This window comes from Xiphophorus hellerii, chromosome 13, assembly GCF_003331165.1.
Source record: "Xiphophorus hellerii strain 12219 chromosome 13, Xiphophorus_hellerii-4.1, whole genome shotgun sequence".
Taxonomy (NCBI): domain Eukaryota; kingdom Metazoa; phylum Chordata; class Actinopteri; order Cyprinodontiformes; family Poeciliidae; genus Xiphophorus; species Xiphophorus hellerii.
Genome location: NC_045684.1, coordinates 2,275,566 through 2,288,010, shown reverse-complemented (window position 1 = coordinate 2,288,010; position 12,445 = coordinate 2,275,566). Strand labels below are relative to the sequence as shown.

Below are 12,445 nucleotides of genomic sequence, written 5' to 3'. Positions count from 1 at the left end.
ATGTGCAATTTAAAAGTCTTCCTATAAAGTGGAATTTAGAATTTTTAAATATAAAATCATAAATCTCATGTTTCTGACTTTATTTTAAGGGTTTTTATGTTTGCTTGAAATCTTTGAAAATTAAATTTGGTGTTTTCAAGGTTTGGAAAGTTTTGACTTCTGTTTAGAAGTCCTTGAAAATGTTGAATATTCAAACTGTAAGCGTTATTTACAGTTGAAACCAGATATTTAAAAATAACAAAAAATCTTATTCACATGTTTTTTTTCCCTCACAATCTGAAGTTAAATCAAACCAAGATTTTCTTGTTTTAGGATATTTAAAATTACAAATACCAGACAACATTTTAGTTTTTAAGATATTAATAACAGTAATAAATCATATAATGGTGAATTTAATCTGTGTTTTTTAGTTCATTTGTATTGTTTTGGTGTTGGAAAAGTTTTAAAACTTATCTTAAAATGTTTTAAAATAATTTTACTGTGAGAAACGTGTATGAACATTTTATGTAATAAAATTACGGAAAATGTTTATTCAATCGGCACATTCAAAGATTTAAAGCAGTTTAATCAAATGCCAAAAGTTACGCTTTTTTTTTTTTCAAAGTGCTTATTTTATTTAAGAAATTATAGAACCGTTGAAAAGTTTGTAAAAGTGAAATGTTTAAATGTGAATGTTTTATTTCCAGCTGCAGATCCAGAAGATGAGAAGCAGTCCTTACAGCCTTTCACCCACAGCAGCAGGCAGCAAGGTAAACGCCTGATTCTGTTCAGTCGGTTTAACGCTAAAATAATCTGTTACACAGCAGAAAGAAACTAAAATTATTATAGAATTGATCTGCTTGTAAAACCTTTTTAATCACGGGGAGAAACATGGTGGAGAATGACAGCAGAAAGGATGGACGATGACTGGCAGGAAGGAGCAGCTGGAGGTCAGAGGTCAGCAGCTTGAGGAGAGGTTGACTGAAAAAGAGAGGGACAAGAGAAAAAAGAGAGAGAGTTTTTAAGGGAAACTTTCCCTTCAAACAGACAAAATTTAACCTGGAAACCAACCAACCATCCATCCATCCATCCGTCCATTCATCCATCCGTCCGTCCATCCATCCATTCATCCATCCATCCATCCATCCATCCATCCATTCATCCATCCATCCATCCATCCATCCATCCATCCATCCATTCATCCATCCATCCATCCATCCATCCATCCATTCTCAAGATTGATTGTTGACATTTATTTGCTCCTCAGTTTTTCAGTTTTTACTTTTGCATCTTGTGACTTTCTGAAAATGTAAAAACACCAAAAGAAAATAAACGGTTATAAATATTTTTCTGTGGAAAAAAATGGCTCCACTTATAATGCAGTAGTATCCTTAGAATTACTTTTTCTTTTAAATGATCTGATTATAAGTTCTTAAAGGTTCTGGGTACCAAAGCGTGTGGGTGCGTGTGCGTGTGAAGGATGCAACAGTAAATATTTCATAGCCATCCTTGTGATTTTCACTCTTTCCTCCAGAGTCGATCATCTTTGGGTTGTGTTAGCTGCTCTTATCGTCACTGTGAGCTTCTGAAAGCCTCAGCTGAGGCGGAGCAACAGCAGAGCATCAAAGTAGCTCTGATCTGGACTCTTTGTGAAGGAGAATTTGTCTTTTCTTCAAGGTAAAGAGCGAAGAGAGCTCAGAGATAACACACAGCGCCGCTGCTGCTGCCGCTGCCGCCGCTGCTCCTCCTGTTGCTCCGCCCTCCCAACAACAACAACAGCAACAGCAACAGGCTCAGCATCACCACACACAGCTGATGCTCGCCAGCAGTCAGCTGGCAGGGGTGAGAACACACACACACACACACACACGCCGAGAGAGAGACACAGCTGGGAATCATGCACAAAACTCAACAGCTTTTACTTATTTTTGTTTAATTTTAAGTTATAATGTGAGAAACAGAGATGGGTAAATTACCCACAAATTATACTAAAATAAGAGTAGCACTACTAAAATGTATTTTTGCTCAAGTAAAAGTAAAAAGTATTTGGTAAAAACTCTACTGAGTTACTGATCAAATTATCAATCGTTAAATATTTTAAAATTACATCATAAGTAGGAGCAAAATGTAAAGTTAAGTGGAAATTTTGGTATTTTAAGGATAAACATGACAATGATTGATATGAGTAACAAAATACAACAAAATCAGCCGAAAGAAAGTTTTTCCAAATTAGTTTCATTCAGTAATAAAACTGATGAATCTTTAACAGAAACTGCAAGTGTGTGTCTGTCTGGTGAATTTTTGGTTAAAACGTGTTTGTTTTTCATTCAGAGAAAGCAGAAATTTTACTTGAGTAAGAGTAGAGATACTTCATAATAACAAAACTAAAGTAAAAGCAGAAAAAATACTCCTGAAAGTAATTTTTATTAAAAAGGTTACTTGAGTAAATGTAACTGTTTTACTACCCAGCTGTTGTAAGAGTTGGTTTTGTTTCCCCGCAGCTCGCCGCTCTCCTCCCGGCCCAGCAGCAGCTGCTCCTCCAGCAGGCTCAGGCTCAGCTGCTGGCGGCCGCCGTGCAGCAGTCCAACGCCGCTCACGCCGCCGCCCACGCCGCCGCGCAGCAACAAGCCAATCAGCAGCAGCAACAGCCAACCAAACAGGAGCAGCCGGTCCAAGCTCCGCCTCCACAGCTGGCGCTGTCGCAGCCCATCCAGCTGACCGCGCAGGTAACGTCGGATTCATCAGGCAAGAGGCTGATGAATCGATGCTGCATATTTTCATACCAATATCACCGATATTGATACCAATACTGATACCAATATTTATGATTTAAGTATGATACAGTGGAACCTCAAGATGTGAGTTTAATTTGTTTTGTTTCGCTTATAAGCCAGTCTGCTCATATTTCAAACAAATTATCTGTATTCGAAATAACTCAAATAATTTTTATCCATTCCAGCCTACGTATCCCCAAACCACGATAATTATGAAAAAATACAGATTTTTTGTTAACGAATAGACAAAAGGTAGAGGATTAGGGCCACTAGAAAAAAAATTCAACAATAGGAGATCAAACAAATTAGTGTGCATTGCTTCTAAATAAAAGGCAAAAACTATCATTTAAGAGCAAATCAAAGAAAATGGTAGAGTTGAGATCGCAAAAAAATTTCAAGAGGTAATCTGAAACTAAAGTATTGATCCGACATTGATTCCAACTTTGCTACTTCACGCAGCGTCCATCTAGTGTGTGTCACTTCTGAAATGTGTGTGTGTCACCTCTGAAATGTGTGTGTGTGTGTGTGTGTGTGTTTGCTGCAGGACATCCAGCAGCTGCTGCAGCTCCAGCAGCTGGTTCTGATGCCGGGTCATCCCCTCCAGTCGCCGGCCCAGTTCCTCCTGTCCCAGCCTGCACAGGCGCAGCAGCCGCAGCAGGGTGAGAACGTGAACTTCACCTAACTCCCTCTGATAACAGGATCTCTTTGCTATCACTGATCGATTGGATTGTTTTGTTTTTAATTGGTTCTTCTTCCTTTTTTCAGGTTTGCTCTCAACAGCAAATCTGATCCAGCTACCTCAGCAAAGCGCAGGAGGCCTTCTCACAAGCCCGCCTCGCATGGGACTCCAAGCACAGGTAACTCATCTTTTTACAAGAAAGGAAAACATAAAACCTAAATAAAACCTTCCTGTAAACAATCCACTTTTATTTTTATGCACCTCAGGGCAGCTCTGCTGTCAGAAAAACATTTATATCTTTATCTGTACCACTTTAACATCACGTTGCAATTCAATTCTGTGTATTTTGGGGCATTTTATGTGACAAACCAACGCAAAGTAGCATTTAATTCTTAAGTAGAAGAAGAAATATTTACAATTTTGAAAAATTTCTACAAATATGTGAAAACTGAAGTACAGAAGTGTTCAGCTTTCAGCTAATAAATACAGTTTTATCTCGTTTAAACGAGAAAACTTTGTTATAATATGTAAAACTTATAATGAGATTTATCTCTCATTAAACTAAAATATCTTCTCTCTGAAATAAGAAAAAAATCAACACCTGTTGGGGTTTTTAGAAGAAACTGGGTGAGAAGAACACGCAGTAATTGTCAGTTTTAACACAGCGATTAATTGGGATTAATCGATTGTTGACGTAATAGTCAACTAATGTCATTATCGATTAATTGTTAACTAGATTCTCATTTCATTTGCTGAAAGAACAACACAGTTAGAGCAGTAATTAATCAAAAACTGAAAAAAATAAAATAAAGATTTTTTTTATTTAAGATGGAAAAATCTTTTTTGTTTGTAAATGTGTTAATCCAGAACTCCTACAGCGTCAGTTTTAGCTTCACCTGGTTCACATTATGTAAAAAGAAATCATTGGCTCTCCATTAATTGATCCAAAAACAATCAGTGGCTTAGTACACAGTATTTCTTAGCTACATGTTTCTTAGCTACAAATGATCAAGCATGCATTTTAGGTAACACCATTTTTATTTTCTTATTCAAAAAAGTAATTGAATTATTTGCATCCTTTAATGTGTTTCTAATATTGTATAAAATAGGCTTAAGTGGTTAACTGAAAAATCTTTATCTGAATAATCTATTACTTTACTAATTCTGATGTTTTCTGTTGAAAAGAAAGATGCTTTCCACTTTTTTCTGTTTCTAATCAGAATCAGGTGTGAACTGAGAGTAACTTTTTGCTTCCTGATGTTGCAGAGGGAGAAGAGCAGCGACGCAGGAAGCAGCAGCAGCAGCGCAGCCTCTGTAGCCGCCAGCGGAAGCAGCAGCGCTGTAACGTCTGTCGGAGCCAGCTCTGCATCCAGCAGCGCCATGGCCTCCTCCTTGACCTCTGGCTTGAATCCCGGCGGTCAGACGGCTCAAATGAGCGAAGAACCGAGCGACCTGGAGGAGCTGGAGCAGTTCGCCCGAACCTTCAAGCAGCGGCGCATTAAACTCGGATTCACACAGGTGAAAATGAGGGGAAGAGAGGCAAACAGAACATACAAAGTTCAGTATATTAATTCATTATCTTCTCTGTCAGGGTGACGTTGGCGTGGCGATGGGGAAACTGTACGGAAATGACTTCAGCCAGACCACCATCTCTCGCTTCGAAGCGTTAAACCTGAGCTTTAAGAACATGTGCAAGCTGAAGCCACTGCTGGAGAAGTGGTTGAGTGATGCAGGTGAGGCAGAAGTTTCATTTAATTTATAAGAACAAACATTTTTTCATAAAAGATCACCAGGTCCTGTCAAGTTCAGTTATTCAAGTAGACAAAATTTATCTTATGGCGATGTCGTGGCAGCAAGTATGTGGTGACAGCGGATTGGAACAACTCCAGATTAACAAAAACAAACCTCCTGCACAACCAGGTTTAGTTTCACATGCTATCAAGGACAAAGAGGAAGCATAGAAAATATAAAACATCTGCTCCAAAGAGGTCAAAACTCAAAGATTAAGTTGTTGAGGTTTTTATGTTTTGGATTCACCAAGCTTTTATTGATAAAAAATAACTTATTATCATTAAAATAGTGATGCAGATTTTATAAAGAAAGGGCCCCGAGTACAGAACCCTGTGGTACTCCATAACTCATCACATTAGGAAGCACTGAGTTCTGAAACTGCACGTAAAAGCTGCTGTTTTTAATTTTAATGTGATTTTAGTTTGGGTTGGTTTTTAATATTTACATAAATAGGCAGATTAAATTTAAATTACCTTACTTACTGAGTTATAAAATTTCCAAAAGCTTCAAAAATTACAACAAATATTTCATTTCGGGGTTGTCTTGTAGGTATTTTATAAGCTGTAGTTGTACATTAAGAACTTTTTGTTGAGGTTTTTGTCTCATCTTCATATTTTTGCATCTATAAGTTATTCTGATTTCTGAGATTAAAACTATATCTTCATGAATTCTTACTTATCTTCAGTTTCTCCCCAAAACAACTTTAAGAAATCTTTATTTAATCTTTATTTTTTGTGGAACCATTTACATTTTTGTTAAACATAGAGAATATTCTTTGATTTCAGTTTTTTCTTTTTACTTTTTTAATTTCTAATTGGTGACCTGTTAATTTTTATACATCTTTCTCTTTGCTTTTCTCTGTTGCTTTTTCCTGCAGAAACGATGGCGGTGGACAGCATGCTGCCCAGTCCGTCCTCCATCTCCTCCCCCATGCTGGGCATCGAAGGACTTCCTGGCCGACGCAGAAAGAAACGCACCAGCATCGAGACGAACGTACGAGTGGTGCTGGAGCGCAACTTCAACACGGTACGAGACGGATAAAAACTAAAAGATCAGTGAAAAACGTCAGGATTTGTTTTAGTTCAGCAACATATGCCAAAGAAATGCAGGTTTTAGACTTGACTCATAGAAATGCAAAAGTTTTATTCTGTTTTTTATTGACCTTTATTCAGAAGCCTGAGATTTTCAATCTGGCAAAAAACAACAAAATTGTACATGAATTATATTTATATGCTAATTATTTCAAGAGTAAAGTTTAACAATATGATAGTTTAGGTGTTTTTACTCATTTTAACTGATTGCAATGTAAATATTTTATTCAAATCAACCTTTTTCTGTTAATTTAATCAGAAGTTTGTTCTTTTTTTAATTAATGTTTTGATGATATTAACAAAAAAAAATGCAGAGATTATTTAATTTCATTTATGTGGTCAACTCAGGTGGATTGGGAAAAAAAAAATCCAGATTTTCCAAAGATTTATTTCTTTTTCCCCTCCTCTGCTGCTCCAGAACCAGAAGCCGACGTCGGAGGAGATCCTGCTGATGGCGGAGCAGCTCAACATGGAGAAGGAGGTGATCCGTGTCTGGTTCTGCAACCGCCGGCAGAAGGAGAAGCGCATCAATCCGTCGAGCAGCAGCACCCCACCCCTGCCCAGCCAGACCTCGCCTGTCGTGACGCACAAAGTCCACTGCTACAGCCCCCACATGGTACCGTCCAGAACCGAACCCTACACTATTTTTGTTCTGGTTTACAGCGCAAATATGTTAGCACACTTAAAATGAGACAAACCAAACTGACAGTTAACTTTTCAGCAGGAAATAGAAGCTTGTTTTTTATAAGTCCTTAATATTGGTGAAAAAGTACAAAATCTTGTTCCACTGGCAGGTAATTTCACTTATAACTAGTAACCTTTTCATGAATATTAAGGAATTATTGGATTAGAGCTGACCTATTATTCTTTCTATACGAAACATAAATATGTTTTGTCTAAAGCCTATACAAAACATATTTACGTTATTTGCACAAAATCATTCTTGGATAATGAGATTTTACCATGGTCAGTTCTGCTATGTTGAGGGGTTGCTAGGTAACGGGACTGGGCTTGGCTGGGGTTGCTAGGTAACGGGGCCGGGATTGGCTGGGGTTGCTAGGTAACGGGCAGTGCCTGCTGATTTGTGACGTTACTTTCTGGAGGTTTTTGAAAGAGCTCATTTTCCAGTCACCAAAAAAACCAGCTGGGTGTTTGTTTTAAAGGCTTGGACTGTTTTTAGAAGCAGTACAAACCAAAATGGAAGTACAAAAACATGCCAAATTTTTAAAATGAGCCCCTTTTTCTTGCTGTGAAGTTACTTGCACAGTTGAATAGTAACTAGTTATATTTACTCAGTTACATTTACTTGAGTAACTTTTTTGAAAAAAATGTACTTTTAGGAGTATTTTTACTACGCGGTACTTTTTACTTTTACTTGAGTAAAATCTCTGGATTCTCTACCCACTGAATGAAGGATAAACATGTTTAAATCAAAAACTCACCAGAAGTTTTTCATTGAAAACTGATTTGGAAAAAAATTATTTTGCCTGATTTGGTTATTTATATAAATATATATTGTCATTTTGTTCTTAAAATACCATAATTTCCACTAAACTTTATATTTTAGTCCATCTGATTATGCAATTTTTAAATATTAAATGACTGATAATTTGGTCAGTTACTCAGTACTTGAGTAAACTTTTTACCAAATACTTTTTTACTCTTACTTGAGAAATTTCTTGGATGGCTACTATTTACTTTGTAGTAGTGCTACTCTTACTTGAGTACAGGTTTTGGGAACTCTTCCCACCTCTGCTTGTAAGTCAGTTTTGTCTTACTTCAGGTTTGCTAAGATATTTGCACTAGAAACCAGACCTGAGCTACTTTTTGCAGTGTTACCTGAAAGTGGATGATTTTCTCTCCCTCCTCCAGATATCGAGTCAGAGTCTGTCCCAGGTCACCACCAGCCTCAGCACAACAGGTGAGCTGCAATTACTTGCTGGGATTTTAAGCCCAAAGGTCGCTGGCAGACGGATGAAACGGCTCCTGATGCGTCCGCGTTGTCTGCCGCTTTGATGAAACGCTTAAAAATGATTTTGGCCAGAGAACAGAACACAGTGATATTTTGTTGACATGGAGCCACGGCTCCCATCTTGAGCTGTTTACCTCCATGAGTCACGACTCGTCCCGGTGATTTATCGGCCTCGGCCGCAGACCGAGCGATCCCGGGCATCTCGGATTTGACAAACGACCTGATGGGTAACAAACACAGCTGGAAATTTATTGGCCCGCTGAGCCGCAGCTCGCACCGTGTAGCCTCAAACTTCTCCCTGCTTTGGAGACACAGAGGAAGAAGAACGGCAAAATGTTCATAACTCTCCACTGTGCTCCTCCTCTTTGTCGTAGGAGCCAGCTCTTCACCCTCAGCTTCCTGCCCTATGACCCCGATCAGCTCGGTGGCCATGTCGTCGTCTGCCACTCCTCCTCCTCCTCACAGCACAGCCAGCCCGGCTCCTTCCAGCCTCGGCACGGCCGGGCTTGCCACCGGGTCAGTCTCACCTCTAAACACAAAATCACACATTTAAAAACAAAGCAACCTTCAGGAACGGATGAATGTTTTTCTACATGTTTGAGTTTTGTTTTTGGGAATCATTTCAGGAACACAATGATGGGAGTAAGCACAGGGATGAACCAGGCCCTCATTGGCAGCAATCCTCTGGCTACCATGCAAGGTAAACCAGTGTGTGTGTGTGTGTGTCCCCTCTGGTCTCCATTTCCAAAAACCACTTCCCATTTCACCCTTCATCCGCTCTGTCTGAAATTAATTTCTCTTGTGAAGCCTCAGGTGACAGTCACCACCAGCCTTCCTCCTCTTCCTCCTCAGCACAAAGTTTTTGAATCGCTCAGTATGGTGAAAGATTCAATTTCATTCTCATACAATGCCGCACTATTATCACAGACCGGCAAGGGCTCCTTATGGCGGAGCTTAGGAGGCCGAGTCAGCTTACAGTCAACAGTTGCACGGACACAATCCCGTCCCTCACAATGTCCGCCCTGTTGGCTAAATAACCGGCTTTCCCCCTTTCTGAGTGAGATGATCTGCCGCCAAATCAATTAAGCATCACAAATAAGCCCAGCTTTGAATCCTGCATCTCCCTATAGCGCCACAGAACATCTCTCTTTTGAGCGCCGCCGTCCTCCGGGCCTTGTGTTGATGAGAAGGATACAGTCCGTTATGGAAAGTGCAGCTCTGGCAGTGCCGGCGCTGATAGGGTTTCAGGCTGAGGGAGGAAATAAAAGAGGAGCCCGGGTGAAAAGACGGAACTGAAATGAAGTGTTGACAGCAGAGGATTGCAGCTTTGGCTCCCTCTGGGGCCACACATGCGTTATATGAATGTTTACACTCATGGCGCTGTAATGGATTAAAGTGTTTAGTAACACACTGGAAGCAGAAAGATGCTGCCACTTCAACTGAGACTTAATCTGTAATTTATCAGAAAGGTCTTTTTAAGCCTTGAAGCGTTTATTTTTCAGATAAACGCTATAGTTGTGCATGTCTTGTCCTCAGTAACCTTCATTCATCCTCTTCTGACTTAATCTAGGTATTTACACAAACAAATATCACCACATCGTTTAAAAAATATCTATATATCGCACAAACGGGATCGGTTTCAGAAAAGTTTTCATCCTGATTGTTGTTTTAAATATGCCAAACCCGTAGGGGGCAGTATAGCACAAAGCTAAACTTCTGTCATTGCTTCAAAACAAGCACGACTTCTTGTTAGAAATTAAACATGGAGGCAAGAGGTCAATTTGTGTGGACAGATACATAGGCTAAGTTACTTTTAAATAGTGTATTAGAATGTGAAGTTAGTAAAACACATGACAATTAGAAATTATGTCAAAGCCACTATGTTAATTTATTGGCACATTATTTGTCGCAGATTTTTTGTGTATATTTTTGTACTTCTAGTTTTGTCTGAAGTATTTCTGTAAACTGCCCAAGCACTTGAAAAAACACCTGGTTATTTCTGAGCAATATGTTAAAGATGTTTAGTGTCTGGAAAATGATCCATTTCAAATCCAGAGTAATAATTACTTATGTAATCTGCTGTTTCCTCTATCATCCTCATTTCCATCGTCCTGGTATATTCGTTCCCTCTTGCTGTTTGCTGTGGTTTATTTTCTGCTTAATGAGATTATTTTATACGGAGCACCCTCGGGAATATGGGATTTTTTTCCCTTTTGTGTTCTTTCTCAATAAATTATTAAATTAAACCTTGGTCTATTTTGTATACAGTTAGTGATAACAAATGTCAATTTAAAACAGCACATATTAAAGATCATCAGTGAAAACATTCATTTTGCACATAGGTTTGTGGTGCATTTGTATCAGTAAAGAAAAATATATAAAATAAATTAAATATGAGATATCTCACTAATGAAATATTAACATACATGGAAAAACTGTTTAAAGACCTTATATTGTAGCTTATATATTTGCTACATGTCGCATGAACTGACTAGTACATTATTGCAAGAAAATGCTAAGGTTTTTCCTGGGAATGGGCTCTGTAATTTTATTCTGTATTTCTTCTGCTTTTTATTCACTTTCTCTTTTATTTCCTCCTTTCGCCGTCCTTGCTTGGCTTCAGCGCTGGCAGCCAGTGGCGGGCAGCTTCCCATCTCCAGCCTGGAGGGGGCGCCGGGCCACATGTTTCTGAGTGGACATGGCGGTCACTCCGTCCCCGCCTCCCTGCGCCCCTCTCTCTTCCTAAACCGCCCCGGCCTCCTGCCGATGGTGACCTGCTCCACGCCGACTTCCTCCATGCCCATGGGGCTGGTCAGCTGCGGCCCCAGACCTTCGTATTGCCAATCTTCGCCCAGCGGCACCAGCAACCTCATGAGCCCCACTTCCTGCCCAGAGGAGTCTGTGTCTCCCTGTTCAAGCCCCGCCTCTTTCTGCTCCTTCAGCGAAGCTTCACCGCCGCCACTGGGAGGAGCCATGGCCGAGTGATCGCCGACCGACAGCCAAAGCATCAGGAAGAGGAGGAGCAGAGCTTTAAAAATCAAAATCTACAACATCGCCTTTCAACCAAAGCCATCTCTCCGTCTGATCCATCTGTAGATTGTCTCTCTTTTGTCTTTTTTCCCCTCTGAAGTCTCCCGAAGCCAAAAATACACACAGACCGACGAGGGGAAGGAGGTAAAGAGGGTAGGAAGGATGGAGAGGATGGAGAGAACCGCAGAACGAAGGAGGGGAACTTTTGAAACCAAATAATGACCTACAGCTGGAGAGGAGCTTTTTTTGTTTTCGCTCGGCATCGTGAAATAAACGCCAAAAAAGAAAAAACAAAACTGTGGAGAGACTTGTCTGATAAGCTGAGAAGCTCTGAGAAAAACAACCTGAAATGTTTGTGTTTTCCGAGAGAAACCCAAACATTGCAAAGAAGTAAACCAAAATCTCCAAATACCAAAAACTGAAGACCAAAAAAGAAAGACAAAAAAACAACCAACAAACGGAGAGAAAAGCTTTAGCTCAAAAAAACTTTTATTATTCTGTGTCAAACATCCTCCATTCCACTCAGGATTCAGTTCTTTCTCCATTGTCAGTCAGAACATCTATTTTTCTATCATTTCTAATCATCGAGCTTTGAGGAATTTATAATCCCACATTTTTACAGCTGCAGGATATTTACCTACCTCTCACTTTCCAGCTTTACAGTGATTCGCCTGCCGTACATTTACACTGCTCACCTTGACAATAAGAAGAAGGCAAAACTATATTAGTCAATCCTAAAAAGCTGAAATTAGGTGTCTGATTTTTTCATTTTTTGGTAAATTCATTCATCTTAATATTGTCAAACCAAAGGAAACACACCAAGCTCAGCCTACAAAGAGGATTTACCTTCTACTCAAGCAGATGTGGACACATTGTCGAGGGATTTCTTGTTTTGTTTTGGGGGTTTTTTTTACATTATTTGCCTTCTTTGATTTATTATCCACCACCATCCCACCATCATCATGTCATCCTCCAGACCGTCACTCTTGGATACCAAAGCATCGCCTCTGGCAGCGTTCGTCTCTGGATTCGCCCGGGAGACGAGTGTCCAGACAAACCTCACACACAAATACAAGCATAAGAAACACCAAAAAGAAAAGAACAAAAGGAGGAGGTGAAACACCGACGT

General features: G+C 39.6%; 1 protein-coding gene across 1 annotated transcript in view; it reads left to right on the top strand.

Annotated features, from left to right (window-relative positions):
• Window positions 1–11,360, top strand: part of pou2f2a (POU class 2 homeobox 2a) — a 65,545-nt gene extending 54,185 nt beyond the window's left edge. Inside the window, exons 4-16 of the mRNA XM_032579952.1 lie at window positions 687–749; window positions 1,657–1,821; window positions 2,481–2,705; window positions 3,298–3,412; window positions 3,519–3,610; window positions 4,699–4,950; window positions 5,024–5,165; window positions 6,101–6,249; window positions 6,733–6,930; window positions 8,187–8,235; window positions 8,661–8,802; window positions 8,913–8,986; window positions 10,910–11,360. Coding sequence (XP_032435843.1) covers window positions 687–749; window positions 1,657–1,821; window positions 2,481–2,705; window positions 3,298–3,412; window positions 3,519–3,610; window positions 4,699–4,950; window positions 5,024–5,165; window positions 6,101–6,249; window positions 6,733–6,930; window positions 8,187–8,235; window positions 8,661–8,802; window positions 8,913–8,986; window positions 10,910–11,271 — 2,028 coding nt within the window. The 3' untranslated portion in view covers window positions 11,272–11,360. The remainder of the gene's footprint in view (window positions 1–686; window positions 750–1,656; window positions 1,822–2,480; window positions 2,706–3,297; window positions 3,413–3,518; window positions 3,611–4,698; window positions 4,951–5,023; window positions 5,166–6,100; window positions 6,250–6,732; window positions 6,931–8,186; window positions 8,236–8,660; window positions 8,803–8,912; window positions 8,987–10,909) is intronic.
• Window positions 11,361–12,445: the final 1,085 nt, after the last annotated feature.